The sequence below is a fragment of the Coregonus clupeaformis genome, unplaced genomic scaffold (assembly GCF_020615455.1).
Source record: "Coregonus clupeaformis isolate EN_2021a unplaced genomic scaffold, ASM2061545v1 scaf0277, whole genome shotgun sequence".
Classification (NCBI taxonomy): domain Eukaryota; kingdom Metazoa; phylum Chordata; class Actinopteri; order Salmoniformes; family Salmonidae; genus Coregonus; species Coregonus clupeaformis.
The window spans coordinates 348,813-373,259 of record NW_025533732.1 but is presented as its reverse complement, the minus strand read 5'-3'; the positions used below and the strand labels follow the sequence as shown (position 1 = coordinate 373,259).

At 44.3% G+C, this 24,447-nt stretch overlaps 1 protein-coding gene across 1 annotated transcript in view; it reads right to left on the bottom strand.

Annotated features, from left to right (window-relative positions):
* Positions 1-9,340: 9,340 nt before the first annotated feature.
* Positions 9,341-24,447, bottom strand: part of LOC121586783 (zinc finger protein 40) — a 96,560-nt gene continuing 81,453 nt past the window's right edge. Inside the window, exons 5-10 of the mRNA XM_045214552.1 lie at positions 24,165-24,301; positions 23,870-24,045; positions 17,682-17,780; positions 13,053-13,588; positions 10,982-11,536; positions 9,341-10,949 (exon numbers count right to left, since the gene is read on the bottom strand). Of these exons, the coding sequence (XP_045070487.1) occupies positions 10,008-10,949; positions 10,982-11,536; positions 13,053-13,588; positions 17,682-17,780; positions 23,870-24,045; positions 24,165-24,301 (2,445 nt within the window). The 3' untranslated portion in view covers positions 9,341-10,007. The remainder of the gene's footprint in view (positions 10,950-10,981; positions 11,537-13,052; positions 13,589-17,681; positions 17,781-23,869; positions 24,046-24,164; positions 24,302-24,447) is intronic.

The window sequence follows — 24,447 nt, the reverse complement described above, 5'->3', positions numbered from 1 at the left end:
TTATATTTTATTCTCTCTGCATTGTTGAGAAGGGCCCTTAAGTAAGTGTTTCACTGTTAGTCTACACCTGTTGTTTACGAAGCATGTGACAAATACATTTGATTTGATGGTGTGAAAAGGTAGAGACCCTGCCACTTGCACACAGCTTGGGAGTAGGCCTAGGCAATATTGCCGCTCTCTTCATAATTGGACGTAACGGAAAACCTTGTTGATGGAAAGTGTTCTTGACATCCCCGTATCCTTTATCCCTGTTCTATTCATCATTGTCCTGTTTGGTAGGCCTACACAATGTCATAAAGGGTAGCGTATTTGCAATAAGCCAACCTGTTTTTGCACGTTCATTTGAGTGTGGCATTGATGGGATAGTTCACTCAAATTATAAAATTATGAGTCGCTGGTTTGAAAACCCGAGCCAACAAGGTAAGAAATCTGTCGGTGTGCCCTTGAGCAAGGCACTTAACCCTAATTTGCTCCAGGGGCGCTGTACCACTATGGCTGACCCTGTAAAACAACACATTTCACTGCACCTATACACAAAAATGTATGCACGCATGACTGTAAGTCGCTTTGGATAAAAGCGTCTGCTAAGTGGCATATTATTATTATTATTATTATTATTATTATTATTATTATTATATGTGCCAATACATTTTTTTGAAAAAACATAATCATATTGGTTTTCATACCCTGTAAGCATCCCGTGGACCAGGTATGACAGCAACCCATTCTTTGGTTTTGTTTACCTGGCTACTGTTTCAATTGTTAACTTTTTAACATTTGTGCCAATGCAAGTCAATTAGCATTTCTGTGCTTCATATCCAAATCATCTATAAGTAACATCATTGAGTTACAATACATTTTTTGATGCGTGAAAATGCTAATATACAGTGCATTCGGAAAGTATTCAGACCACTTTACCTTTTCCACATTTTGTTACATTACAGCCTTATTCTAAAATTGATTAAATTTGTTTTTTCCCTCATCAATCTACACACAATACCCCATAATGACAAAACGACAACAGGCTTATAGAACGTTTTGTAAATTTATAAAAAATAAAAAACTGAAATATCATATTTACATAAGTATTCAGACCTTTTACTCAGTACTTTGTTGAAGCACCTTTGGCAGCGATTACAGCCTCGAGTCTTCTTGGGTATGACGCTACAAGCTTGGCACACCACTCAAGGACATTCAGAGACTTGTCCGAAGTCACTCCTGCGTTGTCTTGGCTGTGTGCTTAGGGTCGTTGTCCTGTTGGAAGGTGAACCTTCGCCCCAGTCTGAGGTCCTGAGCGCTCTGGAGCAGGTTTTCATCAATGATCTCTCTGTACTTTGCTCCATTCGTCTTTCCCTCGATCCTGACTAGTCTCCCAGTCCCTGCCGCTAAAAAACATCCCCACAGCATGATGCTGCCACCACCATGCTTCACCGTAGGGATGGTGCCAGGTTTCATCCAGACGTGAAGCTTGGCATTCAGGCCAAAGAGATCTTGGTTTCATCAGACCAGATAATTTTGTTTCTCATGGTCTGATAGTCCTTTAGGCACCTTTTGGCAAACACCAAGCTCTGTCAGAGTGACCATCGGGTTCTTGGTCACCTCCCTGACAAAGGCCCTTTTTCCTCTGATTGCTCAGTTTGGCCGGGAGGCCAGGTCTAGGAAGTCTTGGTGGTTCCAAACTTCTTCCATTTAAGAATGATGGAGGCCACTGTGTTCTTGGGGACATTCAATGCTACAGAAATTTTTTGGTACCCTTTCCCAGATCTGTGCCTCGACACAATGCTGTCTCAGAGCGCTACGGACAATTCCTTCGACCTCATGGCTTGGTTATTGCTCTGACATGTATTGTCAACTCTGGGACCTTACATAAACAGTTGTGTGCTTTTCCAAATCATGTCCAATCAATTGAATTTACCACAGATGGACTCCAATCAAGTTGTAGAAACATCTCAAGGATGGTCAATGGAAACAGGATGCACCTGAGCTCAATTTCGAGTCTTATAGCAAAGGGTCTGAATACTTATGTAAAGTAGGTATTTCAGTTAAATATTTGTTATAAATGTGCAAACATTTCTAAAAACCTGTTTTCGCTTTGTCATTATGGGGTATTGTATCTACATTTTTATTTAATCCATTTTAGAATAAGGCTGTAACGTAACAAAATGTGGAAAAAGTCAAGGGGTCTGAATACTTTCCGAATGCACTGTAGGTACCATTGACTTGCATTGGATTTGTGCCACAAATGTTAAAAGTTAGACTACAAATAGTACTGTTGTAGGGGAGACCGGGGATGGTTGTAACACTTTTTGAAATGTTTTTGTCAATTTCTCAGAGATTGTTTGAGCTACTACATTCAAAATGTGATAGGAACAACTTCCATCTGTCTGCTACAAATTGGTGTAGGTATTATCTCTCAGGAATCAAACAGACTTAGTCTCAAATACAAGGAGTGAAATGTTACAATTTATAAATAATATAATAATAATAATAATTCACACCTCCTGGGTCAGTTGTAAGAGGGCTTGGGGTGAAAATGCTTAAATCATGACATGCAACAATATATTGAAAGCCTTTATTGAGTACATTATAACAATACTGCCATCTTTAACATTTTGTGTGGCAGGAATAGTCATAATACAAAATCATAAAATGTTAATTATTTTTTACACTCCGTTAACTATCCACTTCTCAGCTAAACAACAACATCTGACCTAAACAACTGAATGTTTGTTTGTGGCCCGGTGACATTGTGTGTGTGTGTGTGTGAGTGAGTGAATTTGAGAGAGATAGAGCGGGTGGTGTGTGTGTGTGTGTGTGTGTGTGTGTGTGTGTGAGTGAGTGAATTTGAGAGAGATAGAGCGGGTGGTGTGTGTGTGTGTGTGTGTGTGAGTGAGTGAATTTGAGAGAGATAGAGCGGGTGGTGTGTGTGTGTGTGTGTGTGTGTGAGTGAATTTGAGAGAGATAGAGCGGGTGGTGTGTGTGTGTGTGAGTGAATTTGAGAGAGATAGAGCGGGTGGTGTGTGTGTGTGTGTGTGTGTGTGTGTGTGTGTGTGTGAATGTTGGCCATGTTCACCCAGTTAGAGTCATAGTTGTGAGAGTAGTATGGTAGTCCTGGGGTACAGGCTTGGTGGGCCCATCATTTTCATTCCCAGCACTGCACCCAGACCTCCTCAGCCTTGTTAAAACTAACCATTGCAGCCATTAGCTAGCTTCAATTTAAGCTACATGTTAAAACTTACATCAAATAAATCTACACAAACTGGTTATAAACCTGAAATAAGTTTTGAGAATCTAACTACAAAGCAGGTGATGCCATCACAAAAAACAAATGTGTCCCCAAATTACTTTCTTACCTCAAAATCAGATTTTTGACAATCAAATCTGCAGTTTATCACAGGGTTTTGCTTCTTCACATGACGGTTGAGGACTAAACTGAGCATTTGCACAGTGAGAAATGATTTGAGCTTGATTTGGAGATATTGAGAGTGTTACAACTATCCTGTGTTACAACAATCCCCGGTCTCCCCATGTCTATTTTGACCGGAGATCGAGATGCACATTTACTAATGATGGAAAGTTATATGTGGTGGGGAGGGGGGTTACAAAGTGGTTCAACCTCAAGTAAAACATCCTGAAACAGTTCTGACAGGCCTAATCAAGGGCTTGGTGTTACAGTTTCCATTGGCCAGGGAACAGCTTGGTTGCGTCCCAAATGACACCCTATTCCCTTTATAGTGCACTACTTTTGACCAGGGCCACTAGGTGCACTACAAAGGGAATAGGGTGCCATTTGGGACGGACCCTTTGTGTTCCTGGCTGCAGGACAGGACGGCGCGTCTGGCCCCTCTCCAGTCAGGACATCAGCCTGTGATGGAGGGAGCAGAGCCTGTTTCCTATTCATCAGAGCCTTATGAAGCAGCTTCATAGCCCACGACCTTATACCCATCACCTCAAAGGGCTTTGTCTCGAGCTGGCATAACACTGCTCTGGTGTTGCTATGGGAGACAAAAAAAGCAGCAGCAAGTATTCTAACCCCCCTTTCTCTCTCATGTACTCTTCTCTGTCTGTCCAAGCGTCTCGGATTTGGTGGGTATTTTAGCTATAGCAACATCCTCCCCACCCCGCTCCACTATGCCCAGGACATCAGCATCGAGGGCTGTCATCCTCTAGGCGTCTCTGTTGCCTCACCCCAGGATCCTCTAGTCCTCAGACCACAACGAAACTAACTGACTGACAGACAGAGGCAGACTCCCTCTCTCCGGCCCCGACAGACTGATGATTCACTGTCTGCATCCCAAATGACACCATATTCTCAATATAGTGCGCTACTTTGGACCAGGGCTCCAAAGTAGTGCACTATGTAGGGAATAGGGTGCCATTTGGGATGCACCCACTCTACTGGAGTAATGAGGAGTTTTACTGTAATCCCCTTGAGATGAGCACAAAGTTCCTTCCCTCAACTGATGTTCCCCCCCCCCTCTGGTCTGGTTTGACAGAGGTCTGATTACGTCTGTTGGGTCAGTGCCCACCGACATCCTCTCGTTCCTGATGAAAATTACTATTTTCTGTGAAATATGAAAGCGCTGTTGAGGGCAAGTGCAACTATTACTGGGAAATTATGTAATTCAGAACATTGTGTAACAGTGGATTTGAAGAGGTTAACGTTGAACTGTTTAATGAGTCTGTTACAGTACGAATGAGTGTTGAATTACACGTTGATGTTAACATCTTGATAGATGTAGACAAATTGTTTTCATCCATGAACATTCAGCAAATTACTACCGCGAATGTAATGTACAGTACCAGTCAAAAGTTTGGACACACCTACTCATTCAAGGGTTTTTCTTTATTTTTACTATTTTTTACATTGTAGAATAATAGTGAAGACATCAAAACTATGAAATAACACATATGGAATCATGCAGTAACCAAAAAAGTGTTCAACAAATCAAAATATATTTTATATTTGAGATTCTTCAAATAGCCACCCTTTGCCTTGATGACAGCTTTGCACACTCTTGGCTTTCTCTCAACCAGCTTCATGAGGTAGTCACCTGGAATGCATTTCAATTAACAGGTGTGCCTTGTTAAAAGTTAATTTGTGGAATTTCTTTCCTTCTTAATGTGTTTGAGCCAATCAGTTGTGTTCTGATAAGGTAGGGGGGGTATAGAGAAGATAGCCCTATTTGGTAAAAGACCAAGTCCATATTATGGCAAGAACTGCTCAAATAAGCAGCGAGAAGCGACAGTCCATCATTACTTTAAGACATGAAGGTCAGTCAATCTGGACATTTTTAAAAACTTGGCGTGAGGACCGCCATAGGAATGGAAGACCCAGTGTGCCCTCTGCTGCAGAGGATAAGTTCATTAGAGTTACCAGCCTCAGAAATTGCAGCCCAAATAAATGCTAGACAGAATTCAAGTAACAGACACATCTCAACATCAACTGTTCAGAGGAGACTGTGTGAATCAGGCCTTCATGGTCGAATTGCTGCAAAGAAAACACTACTAAAGGACACCAATAAGAAGAAGAGACTTGCTTGGGCCAAGAAACACGAGCAATGGACATTAGACCGGTGTAAATTTGTCATTCGGTCTGGAGTCCAACTTGGATATTTTTGGTTCCAACCGCCGTGTCTTTGTGAGACGCGGTGTGGGTGAACGGATGACCTCCGCATGTGTAAGGGGAGGTAACAACACATCTGCCACGCTGATCCTCAACATAGGGGCCCCTCAGGGGTGCGTGCTCAGTCCCCTTCCTGTACTCCCTGTTCACCCATGACTGCATGGCCAGGCACGACTACAACACCATCATTAAGTTTGCCGACGACACAACAGTGGTAGGCCTGATCACCGACAACGATGAGACAGCCTATAGGGAGGAGGTCAGAGACCTGGCCGTGTGGTGCCAGGATAACAATCTCTCCCTCAATGTGACCAAGACAAAGGAGATGATTGTGGACTACAGGAAAAAAAAGAGGACTGAGCACGCCCCCATTCTCATCGACAGGGCTGTAGTGGAACAGGTTGAGAGCTTCAAGTTCCTTGGTGTCCACATCACCAACGAACTATCATGGTCCAAACACACCAACACAGTCGTGAAGAGGGCACGACAAAGCCTATTCCCCCTCAGGAGACTGAAAATATTTGGCATGGGTCCTCAGATCCTCAAAAAGTTATACAGCTGCACCATCGAGAGCATCCTGACTGGTTGCCTCACCGCCTGGTATGGCAACTGCTCAGCCTCCGACCGCAAGGCACTACAGAGGGTAGTGCATATGGCCCAGTACATCACTGGGGCCAAGTTTCCTGCCATCCAGGACCTCTATACCAGGCGGTGTCAGAGGAAGGCCCTCAAAATTGTCAAAGACTCCAGCCACCCTAGTCATAGACTGTTCTCCCTGCTACCGCACAGCAAGCGGTACCGGAGCGCCAAGTCTAGGTCCAAAAGGCTTCTCAACAGCTTCTACCCCCAAGCCATAAGACTCCTGAACAGCTAATCATGGCTACCCGGACTATTTGCACTGCTCCCCCCCCCCACCCCCACCCCATCTTTTTACGCTGCTGCTACTCTGTTAATTATTTATGCATAGTCATTTTAACTCTACCCACATGTACATATTACCTCAACTACCTCAACTAGCCGGTGCCCCCACACATTGACTCTGTACCGGTACCCCCATGTATATAGCCTCCCTACTGTTATTTTATTTTACTTCTGCTCTTTTTTTCTCAACACTTTTTTGTTGTTGTTTTATTTTACTTTTTTATAATAAAAAAAAATGCATTGTTGGTTAAGGGCTGTAAGTAAGTATTTCACGGTAATGTCTACACCTGTTGTATTCGGCGCATGTGGCAAATACAATTTGATTTGATTTGTATTTCCCACCGTAAAGCATGGAGGAGGAGGTTTTATGGTGTGGTGGTGCTTTGCTGGTGACACTGTCTGTGATTTATTTAGAATTCAAGGCATACTTAACCAGCATGGCTACCACAGCATTCTGCAGTGATACGCCATCCCATCTGCTTTGGGCTTAGTTGGACTATAATTTGTTTTTCAACAGGACAATGACCCAACACACCTCCAGGCTGTGTAAGGGCTATTTTACCAAGAAGGAGAGTGATGGAGTGCTGCATCAGATGACCTGGCCACATTCCCCCGACCTCAACCAAATTGAGATGGTTTGGGATGAGTCGGACGACAGAGTGAAGGAAAAGCAGCCAACAAGTGCTCAGCATATGTGGGAACTCCTTCAAGACTGTTGGAAAAGCATTCCAGGTGAAGCTGGTTGAGCGAATGCCAAGAGTGTGCAAAGCTGTCATCAAGGCAAAGGATGGCTATTGAAGAATCTCAAATATAAAATGTATTTTGATTTGTTTAACACTTTTTTGGTTACTACATGATTCCATGTGTGTTATTTCATAGTTTTGATGTCTTAACTATTGTAGAATATAGTAAAAATAAAGAAAAACCTTTGAATGAGTAGGTGTTCTAAAACTTTTGACCGGTAGTGTACAGAAGAGAGAGGGAGGGTTTGGGCCTCTGTCTGGAGCTGATGGTAACCTGAATGCTTTGAAGAGACTACATCAGTTTATACAGTACCAGTCAAAAGCTTGGACACACCTACTCATTCCAGGGTTTTTCTTTATTTTTACTATTTTCTACATTGTAGAATAATAGTGAAGACATCAAAACTATGAAATAACACATATGGAATCATGTAGTAATCGAAAAAGTGTTAAACAAATCAAAATATATTTTAGATTTGAGATTCTTCGAAGTAGCCACCCTTTGCCTTGATGACAAGTTTGCACACTCTTGGCATTCTCTCAACCAGCTTAATGATGTAGTCACCTGGAATGCATTTCAATTAACAGGTCTGCCTTAAAAGTTAATTTGTGGAATTAATTTATTTCCTTCTAAATGCATTTGAGCCAATCAGTTGTGTTGTGACAAGGTAGGGGGGGTATACAGAAGATAGCCCTATTTGGTAAAAGACCAAGTCCATATAATGGCAAGAACAGCTCAAATAAGCAAAGACAAACAACAGTCCATCATTACTTTAAGACATGAAGGTCAGTCAATCCAGAAAATGTCAACAACTTTGAAAGTTTCTTCAAGTGCAGTCGCAAAAACCATCAAGCGCAATGATGAAACTGGCTCTCATGAGGACCGCCACAAGAAACGAAGACCCAGAGTTACCTCTGCTGCAGAGGATAAGTTCATTAGAGTTAACTGCACCTCAGATTGCAACCCATATAAATGCTTCACAGAGTTTAAGTAACAGACACATCTCAACATCAACTGTTCAGAGGAGACTGTGTGAATCAGGCCTTCATGGTCGAATTGCTGCAAAGAAACCACTACTAAAGGACACCAATAAGAAGAAGAGACTTGCTTGGGTCAAGAAACACGAGCAATGGACATTAGACCGGTGGAAATCTGTCCTTTGATCTGATGAGTCCAAATTTGAGATTTTTGGTTCCAACTGCCGTGTCTTTGATACGCAGAGTAGGTGACCGGATGATCTCCGCATGTGTGGTTCCCACCGTGAAGCATGGAGGTGGTGTGATGGTTTGGGGGTGCTTTGCTGGTGACACTGTCAGTGATTTATTTAGAATTCAAGGCACACTTAACCAGCATGGCTACCACAGCATTCTGCCACGATACGCCATCCCATCTGGTTTGCGCTTAGTGGGACTATCATTTGTTTTTCAACAGGACAATGACCCAACACACCTCCAGGCTGTGTAAGGGCTATTTTACCAAGAAGGAGAGTGATGGAGTGCTGCATCAGATGACCTGGCCTCCACAATCACCCGACCTCAACCCATTTGAGATGGTTTGGGATGAGGTGGACCGCAGAGAGAAGGAAAAGCAGCCAACAAGTGCTTAGCATATGTGGGCACTCCTTCAAGACTGTTGGAAAAGCATCCTCATGAAGCTGGTTGAGAGACTGCCAAGAGTGTGCAAAGCTGTCATCAAGGCAAAGGGTGGCTACTTTGAAGAATCTAAAATATATTCTGATTTGTTGAACACTTTTTTAGTTACTACATGATTCCATATGTGCTATTCTACAATGTAGAAAATAGTAAAAATAAAGAAAACCCCTTGAATGAGTAGGTGTGTCCAAACCTTTGACTATTTAAAGTCCTGTTCTCAGTGTAGATTAAAGTAATGTAGATGGGAGATTAAAGGGAAAAATGCATTGAACTCTTGTTCATCATCTAAACATAATTATATTTTTTGTACATTTTTCCCAATTAAATTTTTATTTCATTGTATTAATTGTGGAAACATGTTAAGTGCATCGGAGACAAAAAACATGAGTACCCCTTCTACATTTGTAAACAAAGTTTTACTGATACAGTTGATAATAAGTGATACCGCAATGTAAAGCTACCATATTACACATACCTATGGACTTATGAACCATCATGGGCACTACATGGAATATACTGTAATAAATAGTTGAACACAACATCTGTACACAGAAACAATGCCCAAAATCCATAGAAATGTACTAGTACAAGACATTCATTTTTCCATAAATTTACAATTGACATTAAAATGTCCAAAATAAAAAACGGGCATCCTCCATTTTCTTATTTTTACTTCCATTTCATCGAAAATAAACACAAGCAACTACTGAATTTGTAAGGTGTTGTTTACAGGTTCCTAAAACAAGCAACTCCAAAAAGGCACAATTGTTTATACAACATGTACAAAAAAGAAATTGTCTGGAGCTGACAAAAAAAGTTAAAAGATCATTATCATAATCATCAACGATTGCACATACAATATGAATGTCAGAAACTGTGCTTTGAACGGTGATTCGCAGAGAAACAAACCCACCCTGAAGTGTTTTCAGTCTTAGAAAGTGACAACCATTACAAAAAAAAAGAACATTGATAAGTGGCCTGGTAAACCAGATTGAACGTTGCGATCACCATTGTAAACTCAAAGCATTCAAGTCTGGTTTAACCAGGCTATTCAGTTGGGGGTTTCAGGTGGCAATGACCAGTCTGTCCTCATCATCGCTGGATGCTGAGTCGTCATTGTAGTCTTCCGTCTCCTGCTGTCGTGAGAGCGTCGACTGCCTCCAAGGCATGACAGGCTCGCTGGCTACCTCTGCTGGAGGATTCTCATCCCCCTCCAGACCCCCGTCAGCAGCTGGAGCAGGAGCTGGAGCTGGGGTGGGCTGTGGTAGCGATGTTGTCATCCTCTCTTTCTTTTCTGAAGTCTGTGTGTTATCAGAGCCTCTGGAACCTCCAGAACCTGAGCTGCTGGGTCTGCTGCACGACGATGCCACTTCCTGTGCAGGACTTCCCCTCAGTGTGGCGGTGGTGGTGGGAGGGGATGCAGCAGACAGACAGCTGAATGAGGGTCCGGGTTCAGTCTGAGAGGAAGGCCGAGGGGCCCATGGGGCCCATGGGGCTCCTGGGGCCTCGAGGCTGCCCTGCCTCTCAAAGGGTCCGGGGAGGGGACTGAGGCCGGAGAGGGGGCTGAGGGAGGGGATGAGGGTGGGCATGGCGATGTTGAGGATCTGTAGGCCGGGGATGTGGGTGTGGTGGTGGGGGACTGTCCTGCTCTGGGAGGTGGGGGTGTGAGCCAGGACCTGCAGGCCCAAGGTGGCATTGAGCGTCAGGCCGTGTTGGGATAGCAGCTGGGTGGAGGTCAGGCCTTCCGAGCTGGTCAGGGTCAGAGTCTCCAGACCCATTGACTGCAGCGTATGGTGGGAGGCCCCGAGGGCCGGTAGACCAGTCACCTCCCCCAGCCCAGTCACCTGCCCCAGCCTAGTCACCTGCCCCAGCCCAGTCACCTCCCCCAGCCCAGTCACCTGCCCCAGCCCAGTCACCTGCCCCAGCCCAGTCACCTGCCCCAGCCCAGTCACCTGCCCCAGCCCAGTCACCTGCCCCAGCCCAGTCACCTGCCCCAGCCCAGTCACCTGCCCCAGCCCAGTCACCTGCCCCCCCTCACCTGCCCCAGCCCAGTCACCTGCCCCAGCCCAGTCACCTGCCCCAGCCCAGTCAACTGCCCCAGCCTAGTCACCTGCCCAAGCGGGAAGCATGGCATGATACTCCTGATGGGCTCCTGGACCACCAGAGGCTGGTTGGTGGGGGATGAGGAGCTCACCATACCATCAGGCTCGGGGGAGTTAGAGGAGTTGGGGAATGGGAGGGGGCTGGTGTTCCGGTGTATAACGCTCACGGCGGGGATGGTGAGCTGGACAGGGCCGGCCTGGATGGGCACGAAGGTGGAGTAGGCTGCCAAGCCAGCGGGAACCAGCTGGATGCCCCCCACGGGGACCATGCTGCAGGGGGAGTGTGAGGGCTGCTGGGAGTGCAGCGGCAGGTGGCTGAAGAGGTGGGTGTGGGTCCCCTGTGTGGCCCCTGGCCCTTGGGTCGGGCCCTGGGAGGGAAAGTGCAAGGGGCTGTAGGAGGATGTCTGGAGGCCATAGGAGGTCGTCTGAGTGCTGACATCTGTCCCGACAGGGACACCTGGGTCACTCACTGGCAGGGCCAAAGTGCCATCCTGGGAAAGAGCAAAATTGAATAAAAACAAGTAATTATGACTTTTACCTACTGCACGTTTGATCACTGGAAACAGGACCAACACTGAACATACTCTTCATGTCTTTTCACAGGACTCAGTATAAAGACATGAAGATGATACTCTACATTACCAAAAGTATGTGGACACCTGCTCGTCAAACATCTCATTCCAAAATCATGGGCATTAATATGGAGTTGGTAACCCTCTTTGCTGCTATAACAGCCTCCACTCTTCTGGGAAGGCTTTACACTAGATGTTGGAACATTGCTACAGGGACTTGCTTCCATTCAGCCACAAGAGCATTAGTGAGGTCGGGCACTGATGTTGGGCGATTAGGCCTGGCTCGCAGTCGGCGTTCCTATTCATCCCAAAGGTGTTTGATGGGGTTGAGGTCAGGACTCTGTGCTGGGCAGTCAAGTTCTTCCACACCGATCTCGACAAACCATTTCTGTATGGACAGGAAAGGGCCATCCGCAAACTGTTGCCACAAAATTGGAAGCACAGAATCGTCTAGAATGTAATTGTACGCTGTAGCATTAAGATTTCCCTTCACTGGAACTAAGAGGCCCAGCCAGAACCATGAAAAACAGCCCCAGACCATTATTCCTCCTCCACCAAACTTTACAGTTGGCACTATGCATTGGGGCAGGTAGCATTCTCTGTTGGACTGCCAGATGGTGAAGCAGGATCACTCCAGAGAACGCGTTTACACTGTTCCAGAGTCCAATGGCGGCGAGCTTTACACCACTCCAGCCGACACTTGGCATTGCGCATGGGGATCTTAGGCTTGTGTGCGGCTGCTCGGCCATAGAAACCAGTTTCATTAAGCTCCTGACGAACAGTTGTTGTGCTGGCATTGTTTCCAGAGGCAGTTTGGAACTCGGTAGTGAGTGTTGCAACTGAGGACAGACGATTTTTACGCGCTACGCGCTTCAGCACTCGGCGGTCCCGTTCTGTGAGCTTGTGTGGCCTACCACTTTGTGGCTGAGCCGTTGTTGCTCCTAGACGTTTCCACTTCACAATAACAGCACTTACAGTTGACCGGGGCAGCTCTAGAAGGGCAGAAATATGACGAACTGACTTGTTGGAAAGGTGGCATCCTATGACGGTGCCAAGTTGAAAGTCACTGAGCTCTTCAGTAAGGCCATTCTACTGCCAATGTTTGTCTATGGAGATTGCATGGCTGTGTGCTCGATTTTATACACCTGTCAGCAACGGGTGTGGCTGAAATAGACGAATCCACTAATTTGAAGGGGTGTCCACATACTTTTGTATTTATAGTGTATGTGACTAGAAACAAGCCTTTCATCGAAAGCTGCCGATCAGAAATACATTCACCTTTTCAAGCATTCAGAGCAGCTTTGCTGAAGTGCCTCGCATAAGGGATTCATAGCAAGGGTATGGGTATGAAAGGGTATGAAAGCGCAGAGGGACAGGGATGGAGGGAGGGATGGAGAGAGAGAGGATGGGAGGTGGAGCACATGGTGGGGCTCACCTGGCTGAGCTTGGAGCAGCTCTTGCCCGGTGCGGGGGGACTAGGGGGCACGTCAAAGTCAGGGTAGTCGATGGACATCTGCCTGCAGGGCGAGACAGGGCTCATCATGGGCACCGACTCTGTGCCGGAGGTGTGGGGGGGCGGGGAGTAAGGCAGAGGGCCGGGGCTGGAGCAGCCTCCGGAGATGGACATCTGCTTGACCAGGGAGACAGGGCTTAGCATGGGCACGGATTCTGTGTCTGAGGCATCGTGGGAGTGGGAGTCGGAGGTAGGGGGCTGGTGGAGGGACAGGGGAGCTGGGTGGTGGTGATGGATGGACAACTGGGCCAGAAGGGAGCTGGGAGGGAGCTCAGCCTGGAGGGAGGAGGGGATGTGCTGGGGGCTGGCCGAGACCGAGGGGTTGGTGGACAGGCCCGACTCAGCCTGGCTGTCATCCTCCTCTTCCTCATGATCATCTTCGTTGTCATCGTCAGCAGCTTCGGAGTCCTCTCCGTCTGAATCTGGACGGTCTGCACTGCCCACCTGGCTACGGTCTCCTGGGGCAGAGAGATAGAGGGATCTTAGTATCCAAGACAGCGGTATATATATATATTAACCAACATTGATATGAGACAGCTGTGTCAATATGTTCAGATATTAACCAGCATTGATCTGAGACAGCGTTGTCAATATGTTCAGATATTAACCAACATTGATATGAGACAGCGGTGTCAATATGTTCAGATATTAACCAACATTGATATGAGACAGCGGTGTCAATATGTTCAGATATTAACCAACATTGATATGAGACAGCGGTGTCAATATGTTCAGATGTTGATCTGAGACAGCGGTGTCAATATGTTCCAGATATTAACCAACATTGATCTGAGACAGCGGTGTCAATATGTTCAGATATTAACCAACATTGATCTGAGACAGCGGTGTCAATATGTTCAGATATTAAACAACATGATCTGAGACAGCGTGTCATATGTTCAATATTAACACATTGATATAATGTTCAATTGTTCGATATTAAACAACATTGATCTGACTTTCAATATGTTCAGATATTAAACCAACATTGATCTGAATTCATCGGTTCAATATGTTCAGATCTTATCATTTACATTGATATGAACATGTGTCAATATTTTCAGATATTAACCAACATTGATCTGAGACAGCGGTGTCAATATGTTCAGATATTAACCAACATTGATATGAGACAGCTGTGTCAATATGTTCAGATATTAACCAGCATTGATCTGAGACAGCGTTGTCAATATGTTCAGATATTAACCAACATTGATATGAGACAGCGGTGTCAATATGTTCAGATATTAACCAACATTGATATGAGACAGCGGTGTCAATATGTTCAGATATTAACCAACATTGATATGAGACAGCGGTGTCAATATGTTCAGATGTTAACCAACATGATCTGAGACAGCGGTGTCAATATGTTCAGATATTAACCAACATTGATCTGAGACAGCGGTGTCAATATGTTCAGATATTAAACAACATGATCTGAGACAGCGGTGTCAATATGTTCAGATATTAAACAACATTGATATGAGACAGCTGTGTCAATATGTTCAGATATTAAACAACATTGATCTGAGACAGCGCTGTCAATATGTTCAGATATTAAACAACATTGATCTGAGACAGCGGTGTCAATATGTTCAGATATTAAACAACATTGATATGAGACAGCGGTGTCAATATGTTCAGATATTAAACAACATTGATCTGAGACAGCGGTGTCAATATGTTCAGATATTAACCAACATTGATCTGAGACAGCGTTGTCAATATGTTCAGATATTAAACAACATTGATCTGAGACAGCATTGTCAATATGTTCAGATATTAACCAACATTGATCTGAGACAGCGGTGTCAATATGTTCAGATATTAACCAACATTGATCTGAGACAGCGTTGTCAATATGTTCAGATATTAAACAACATTGATCTGAGACAGCGGTGTCAATATGTTCAGATATTAACCAACATTGATCTGAGACAGCTGTGTCAATATGTTCAGATATTAACCAACATTGATCTGAGACAGCGTTGTCAATATGTTCAGATATTAACCAACATTGATATGAGACAGCGGTGTCAATATGTTCAGATGTTAACCAACATGATCTGAGACAGCGGTGTCAATATGTTCAGATATTAATCAACATTGATCTGAGACAGCGGTGTCAATATGTTCAGATATTAAACAACATGATCTGAGACAGCGGTGTCAATATGTTCAGATATTAAACAGCATTGATATGAGACAGCGGTGTCAATATGTTCAGATATTAAACAACATTGATCTGAGACAGCGCTGTCAATATGTTCAGATATTAAACAACATTGATCTGAGACAGCGGTGTCAATATGTTCAGATATTAAACAACATTGATATGAGACAGCGGTGTCAATATGTTCAGATATTAAACAACATTGATCTGAGACAGCGGTGTCAATATGTTCAGATATTAAACAACATTGATCTGAGACAGCGTTGTCAATATGTTCAGATATTAAACAACATTGATCTGAGACAGCATTGTCAATATGTTCAGATATTAACCAACATTGATCTGAGACAGCGGTGTCAATATGTTCAGATATTAACCAACATTGATCTGAGACAGCGTTGTCAATATGTTCAGATATTAAACAACATTGATCTGAGACAGCGGTGTCAATATGTTCAGATATTAACCAACATTGATCTGAGACAGCTGTGTCAATATGTTCAGATATTAACCAACATTGATCTGAGACAGCGTTGTCAATATGTTCAGATATTAAACAACATTGATCTGAGACAGCGGTGTCAATATGTTCAGATATTAACCAACATTGATCTGAGACAGCTGTGTCAATATGTTCAGATATTAACCAACATTGATCTGAGACAGCGTTGTCAATATGTTCAGATATTAAACAACATTGATCTGAGACAGCGGTGTCAATATGTTCAGATATTAAACAACATTGATCTGAGACAGCGGTGTCAATATGTTCAGATATTAAACAACATTGATCTGAGACAGCGTTGTCAATATGTTCAGACATTAAACAACATTGATCTGAGACAGCGGTGTCAATATGTTCAGATATTAAACAACATTGATCTGAGACAGCGGTGTCAATATGTTCAGATATTAAACAACATGATCTGAGACAGCGGTGTCAATATGTTCAGATATTAAACAACATGATCTGAGACAGCGGTGTCAGATATTAACCAACAGTCACGTGTGGGCTTCGAAAATCAGATATCTGGTACTGACTATATCCCTCCCCACAGTAAGAAAATCTGCCAAGGAATAGCATTAAGACTGAGTACATAATGAGTGTGTCCAAAATGTCACCCTATGCCCTATGTAGTGCACTATGTAGGGAATAGGGTGCCATTTGGGACGCACATAGCATTGGAGGAGTGGTGATTCACATTCACACCCTTACAGACCACCACAGGCCTTACAGACCACCACAGGCAGAAGGCAGAAGGATAAAAACACATATCCTCTCAGTAGCGGCCCGGGACCATAGAAAGCCTTTCAGCCTTGCTGTCTCTCTCCCTCTCTCGCTGTCACTCTCACTCGATCTATCGTTATCACTTCCTCTCTCTCTCTCCTTTCTCTCTCTCTATCTATCGTTATCTCTTCCTCTCTCCCTCCTTTCTCTCTCCCTCTGTCCATTTATGTAAAATTAGACACAGCAATTACCCCTCCCTAAATGCTGCCTGTGCATGCCGCCCACATGCACTCCCAGTTAAGAGGAGAACATACTGCATTTAGAATGTCTAATTAGGACCCTGGCAGTGACATCACAACACAGACCGTCACACTCAGCATTTCAAAGCGGTGTATAGTCATTATCAGGACAACTATCAAAAGGAAATTGGAAGGGCGATTCTGTTACTAGATTTATAGGAGTGAGAAGTGTTGGATTCAACCGATGATGACACATTGGGTTTCCGTTTGAGCATGAATGCGTCTTTGTGTGGTGTTATCCGTTTATACATACTGTAGGAGTCTGAAACCCACAGCATCTCTTCATTTAAATCAAAATGACTGGGAAGACACTGAGTGTAACAGCCACCTCTTAATCAAAAGCTGTTTTATAAACCTTCCTAATCAAATTCACATTTTGTGTTATAAACAAAGGCTTAAATCCTAGTGTTAGTGCATCCCAGTGTAGCTAGGGAATCTGTGTGGATTAACAGATCTGACACTGAAAGTGAAAAAATCTAAAATATTACTACAAATCTGTAATATCCCTTTGACCTTAAAGAGGATTGTGTTTATTCATGTTTGCTTCTGCCCTCATTCACAGCTTCATTTACATTTACATTATTTAGCAGACGCTCTTATCCAGAGCGACTTACAGGAGCAATTAGGGTTAAGTGCCTTGCTCAAGGGCACATCGACAGATTTTTCACCTAGTTGGCTCGGGGATAAGAACCAGCGACCTTTCGGTTACTGGCACAACGCTCTTAACCACTAAAGCTACCTGCCGCCCGCTCTGATGAATTGGCTTTATAACAGTCATCCCAGCACACACGTCAGTAGGCCTGTGTGTATTACAACACAGTGGGTCAAATGCTGATAATGTGAAGTACCCGATTCTTCGGCATCCTGGTCCTCCAGTCCTTCAGACACACCCATCTCCATACACTTTTTACTGTGTGCCTTGGACTTCATGTGCTTGGTCAGATTCCCTGTGGAGAAGAAATTCAAGTTCATTAGAAACATCGAATCAAAATAAAATAAAATTTTAATTTGTCACATGGGCCGAATACAACTGGGGTAGACTTGAGCGTGAAATGCTTGCTTACGAGCCCTTCCCAATGATTTACATTTTTACATTTTAGTCATTTAGCAGACGCTCTTATCCAAAGCGACTTACAGTCATGCGTGCATACATTCTTTTTTTTTGTGTGTATGGGTGGTCCCGGGGATCGAACCCACTACCTTGGCGTTACAAGCGCCGTGCTCTACCAGCTGAGCTACAGTTAGTGAGTGCATACATTTTTCATACTGGCCCCCCCATGGGAATCGAACCCACAACCCTGGAGTTGCAAGCGCCACGCTCCACCAACTGAGCTACAGGAGGCCCTATGATGCAGAGTTTAAAGACAATAATACTATTTGATTTGTAACATCAATGCATAGCAACAATATAAAATTAGATGCTCTTTCCAAGTCGAGGAGCACTCTGAAACGAAAACCTAAAATCACATAGTAACCATATACTTTACTGATAAGGGGTTTATTTAAAAAAAAAACATTTTGGAAGGCCACATAAGGTCTTACATAAGACTGAGAACACTTTCTGCATCCCAAATGGCACCCTATTCCCTTTATAGTGCACTACTTTTGACTAGGACCCATAGGGCTCTGGTCAAAAGTAGTGCACTATATAGGGCCTAGAGCGCCATATGAGACACAGACACGGTCTGTGTAATGTTTTTTTTTTTTAAGGGGAAGTGAGATGATGTGCTGACACTGCGTAATGTTACTGTTCTGCAGTGTTGCGTGTGTAGATGGAATGGTGAATCATACTGCCTTTTATTAAGAGACAGAGAAAGAGACAAAGTCTTCAAAACCAACTTGGTTTCTAACAGGAACCAGATTAGAGTGAAACTCGGTTGTGTGCTATTGAAATTAAAAAGGGCTTTGAAATGTAGGAATTAAGTAATTAAGTGGAATATCTGCCCACATATGTAATTCTAAATTAATTATCCTTTAATTTCATTGAACTGTGCGTAATTGGGCTCACAATGAGTGTTTTCTTGCCCAACAAAATATCAACAGTGTTTTCAGTGCATATCGCCTATGACACCAAAGCAACAGCCTGTTGCTGCAGTCAGTTACTGGTGGATGATCAAATAAAAGTAAAAATAAGTTAAAAATAATGTTTATTAGTAGTTTATAATAATTTGTTTTCAGATATTACTGATTTATAAATCTGTAATAAACAGCTTTAAGCCATTAGTTATTGTAAACCAAAAGGTATATATTTAAGCAATAAGGCCAGAGGAGGTGTGGTATATGGCCAATATACCACGGCTAAGAGCTGTTCTTAGCACAACGCTATTTATTTTGGCGTCCCGGCAAAATAAATAGTGGGTGTATGCCGTACCGATTGGCTCGCGTTCTATCCCAATTAAAACATGCCCAAAAAACTAGAGGCTATTATACGATAATTTGACATTACTGCATGTAAGTGTTGTCCTCAAACCACAACGCAATTTGAAGTATATACCACCCCGTTTCCAGTCAATATTTCATGCGGCTGACATGCAGTAATGTTAAATGATCGTATAATAGCCTATAGTTTTTTGGGCATGTTTTAATTGGGATAGAATGCGAGCCAATCGGTACGGCATACCCCCACTATTTATTTTGCCGGGACGTCGTACGGGGCCGTACCGCCTTACTTTCACCCCTGCCTTAATGTACACCTTAAGGTATATACCTTATTATAAACTGGGTGGTTAAAACCCTGAATGCTGATTGGCTGACAGCCGTGGTATATCAGACCGTATACCACAGGTATAACAAAACATTTATTTTTACTGCTCTAATTATGTTGGTAACCAGTTTATAATAGCAATAAGGCACCTCAGGGTTTTGTGGTATATAGCCAATATACCACGGCTAAGGGCTGTGTCCTTAGCCGTGGTAAGAACAGCCCTTAGCCGTGGTATATTGGCCATATACCACACCTCCTCGGGCTTTATTGCTTAAATATACCTTACATTTATGAAGGGTTTATAAGTGGGTTCATAATTAGGTTACAGTCAGATATATATAAAGTATGTGGACAGCCCTTTAAATTAGTGGATTCGGCTATTTTATACAACAGGTGTATAAAATCGAGCACACAGCCACGCAATCACCATAGACAAACATTGGCAGTAGAATGGCTTTACTGACGAGTTCAGTGACTTTCAACGTGGCACCGTCACAGCATGCCAACTTTCCAACAAGTAAGTTCGTGAAATGCTGCCCTGCTAGAGCTGCCCCAGTCAACTGTAAGTGCTGTTATTGTGAAGTGGAAACGTCTAGGAGCAACAGCGGCTCAGCCGCGAAGTGGTAGACCACACAAGCTCACAGAACGGGACCGCCGAGTGCTGAAGCACATAGCGCGTAAATATCGTCCGTCCTCGGTTGCAACACTCACTACCAAGTTCCAAACTGCCTCTGGAAGCAACGTCAGCACAATAACTGTTTGTCGGGAGCTTCAAGAAATGGGTTTCCATGGCCGAGCAGCCGCACACAAGCCTAAGATCACCATGCACAATGCCAAGCGTCGGCTGGAGTGGTGTAAAGCTCGCCGCCATTGGACTCTGGAGCAGTGGAAAGGCGTTCTCTGGAGTGATGAATCACGCTTCACCATCTGGCAGTCCGACGGACTAATCTCGGTTTGGCAGATGCCAGGAGAACACAACTTGCCCCAATGTATAGTGCCAACTGTAAAGTTTGGTGGAGGAGGAATAATGGTCTGGGGCTGTATTTCATTGTTCGGGCTAGGCCCCTTAATTCCAGTAAAGGGAAATCTTAACTCTACAGCATACAATGACATTCTAGATGATGTGCTTCCAACTTTGTGTCAACAGTTTGGGGAAGGCCCTTTCCTGTTTCAACATGACAATGCCCCCGTTCACAAAGCAAGGTCCACACAGAAATGGTTGGTTGAGATCGGTGCGGAAGGATTGTCTTTCCAGAGAGACATCAAGGCCTGTAACATACTTTGTTTCACGGAAACATGGCTCTCTGGAGATATTCTGTCGAAATCGGTCCAGCCAGATGGGTTCTCAGTTCATCGCGCAGACAGGAATAAATATCTCTCCGGGAAGCAGAAGGGCGGAGGTGTGTGTTTCATGATTGACGACTCATGGTGTAATTGTAGTAACATACAGGAACTCAAGTCCTTCTGTTCACCCGACCTAGAATACCTCACAATCAAATGCCGACCGTATTATCTCCCAAGATAATTTTCTTCGGTTATAGTCACGGCCGTGTATATCCCCCCTCAAGCCGATACCACGACGGCCCTCAAAGAACTTCACTGGACTTTATACAAACTGGAAACCACATATCCTGAGGCTGCATTTATTGTAGCTGGGGATTTTAAGAAAGCAAATTTGAGGACTAGGCTGCCGAATTTCTATCAACATATTGACGGTTGTACTCGCACTGCTAAAATCCTCGACCATTGCTATTCGAACTTCCGGGATGATTATAAGGCCCTCCCCCGCCCTCCTTTCGGCAAATCTGACCACGACTCCATTTTTCTCCTCCCTTCCTATAGGCATAAACTCAAACAGGAAGTACCCGTGCTAAGGACTATTCAACGCTGGTCTGACCAATCGGAATCCACACTTCAAGATTGTTTTGATCACGTGGACTGGGATATGTTCCAGGTAGCTTGCGAAAATAATTTAGACGAATACACTGAAACGCTGACTGAGTTTATCAGGAAGTGTATAGGTGATGTTGTGCCAACTGTGACTATAAAAACCTACCCTACCAAGAAACCGTGGATAGATGGCAGCATTCGGGCAAAACTGAAAGCGCAAACCACCGCATTTAACCATGGCAAGGTGACTGGGAATATGGCAGAATACAAACAGTGTAGCTACTCACTCCGCAAGGCAATTAAACTGGCAAAACATCAGTATAGAGACAAAGTGGAGTCGCAATTAAACGGCTCAGACACGAGACGTATGTGGCAGGGTCAACAGACAATCATGGACTACAAAAGGAAAACCAGCCACGTCGCCGACACCGACGTCTCGCTTCCAGACAAGCTAAATAGCTTCTTCGCCCGCTTTGAGGATAACACAGTGCGTCCTCAGAGCATGCGCAGACCAGCTGGCTGGTGTGTTTACGGACATATTCAATCTCTCCCTTTCCCGTCTGCTGTTCCCACATGCTTCAAGATGGCCACCATTGTTCCTGTACCCAAGAAAGCAAAGGTAACTGAACTAAATGACTATCGCCCTGTAGCACTCACCTCTGTCATCATGAAGTGCTTTGAGAGACTAGTCAAGGATCATATCACCTCTACCTTACCTGTCACCCTAGACCCACTTCAATTTGTTTACCGCCCCAATAGATCCACAGACGATGCAATCGCCATCACACTGCACACTGCCCTATCCCATCTGGACAAGAGGAATACCTATGTAAGAATGCTGTTCATTGACTATAGCTCAGCATTCAACACCATAGTACCCTGCAAGCTCATCATTAAGCTCGAGGCCCTGGGTCTGAACCCCGCCCTGTGCAACTGGGTCCTGGACTTCCTGACGGGCCGCCCCCAGGTGGCGAAGGTAGGAAACAACATATCCACTTTGCTGATCCTCAACACTGGGGCCCCACAAGGGTGCATGCTCAGCCCCCTCCTGTACTCCCTGTTCACCCATGACTGCGTGGCCAAGCACGCCTCCAACTCAATCATCAAGACGACACAACAGTAGTAGGCTTGATTACGAACAATGACGAGACCGCCTACAAAGGAGATGATCGTGGACTTCAGGAAACAGTAGAGGGTGCACCCCACTATCCACATAGATGGGACCGCAGTGGAGAAGGTGGAAAGCTTCAAGTTCCTTGGCGTACACATCACTGACAAACTGAAATGGTCCACCCACGCAGACAGTGTGGTGAAGAAGGCGCAACAGAGCCTCTTCAACCTCAGGAGGCTGAATAAATTTGGCTTGGCACCTAAAACCCTCACAAACCTTTACAGATGCACAATTGAGAGCATCCTGTCGGGCTGTATCACTGCCTGGTATGGCAACTGCACCGCCCGCAACCGCTGGGCTCTCCAGAGGGTGGTGCGGTCTGCCCAACGCATTACCGGGGGCAAACTACCCGCCTTCCAAGATACCTACAGCACCCGATGTCACAGGAAGGCCAAAAAGATAATCAAGGACATCAACCACCCGAGCCACTGCCTGTTCACCCCGCTATCATCCAGAAGGCGAGGTCAGTACAGGTGCATCAAAGCTGGGACCGAGAGAATGAAAAACAGCTTCTATCTCAAGGCCATCAGACCGTTAAATAGCCATCACTAGCACATTAGAGGCTGCAGCTGCCTATTGAAATCACTGGCCACTTTAAGAAATGGAACACTAGTCACTTTAATAATGTTTACATATCTTGCACTACTCATCTCATATGTATATACTGTATTCTATTCTATAATATTCTTCTGTATCTTAGTCCATGCTGCTCTGTCATTGCTTGTCCATATATGTATATATTCTTAAATTCCATTCCTTACTAGATTTGTGTGTATTTGGTATATGTTGTGAAATTGTTAGATATTACTTGTTAGATATTACTGCACTGTTGGAGCTAGAAGCGCAAGCATTTCGCTACACCCACAATAACATCTGCTAAACACGTGTTTTTTTTATTTCATTTGATTTGATTGGCCTGCAGAGACCTGACCTCAACCCCATCGAACACCTTTGGGATGAATTGGAACACCGACTGCAAGCCAGGCCTAATCGCCCAACATCAGTGTCCGACCTCACTAATGCTCTTGTGGCTGAATGGAAGCAAGTAACCCGCAGCACTGTTCCAACATCTAGTGGAAAGCCTTCCCAGAAGAGTGGAGGCTGTTATAGCAGCAAAGAGGGGGTTACCAACTCCATATTAATGCCCATGATTTCTGGAATGAGATGTTCGGGCGAGCAGGTGTCCACATACTTTTGGTAATGTACTGTAACAGCCATTGATTCATTTTATTATAAACCAGACCAACGCTACTGCTGCCGTCAGCACTGACCTTTAGTCTTGAAGGAGAAGTTGCAGTGGGTGCAGTGGTAGGGACGTATATCAGAGTGGGTGCGGATGTGTTTACGCAGCATGCTGGGCTTTTTGCAGCGGATCCCACACTCCTCACAGATATATTTACCACGACCCCGCCCACGCACATACATATACTCTTCGTTAGATTTGAATCTGCACGGTTGACAGAAGAGGTGAGAAACGATCAGTGCACAAAAACCTATTACAACTGAAATCCTTGCATTATTAAAAATCTAATTAGGGAAATATTTGTGTATGGCTGGGATACATACCCTCCATCAAATATCTTGACTCTCCGTGGCTCTAGTTTGGATGAGGATGAATCCTTGTCCGACTCACTGCTCAACTGAGTCTCAGGTTTCACTTTGCTGTTATTCTCAGTTGTTAGAGACTTCTGAGGCTTTAGGACCTAAAGGGAGTGAGTTGATTTGAGAAAATAGCTAGAAAGAAAAGATAATGTGATAACAAGCCCTTCACAAATTGCTATCATGGATCAATTATGGATAAAATTGATTGGATTAAGGGTTAGAACATTTAACACAGATAATTCTACAA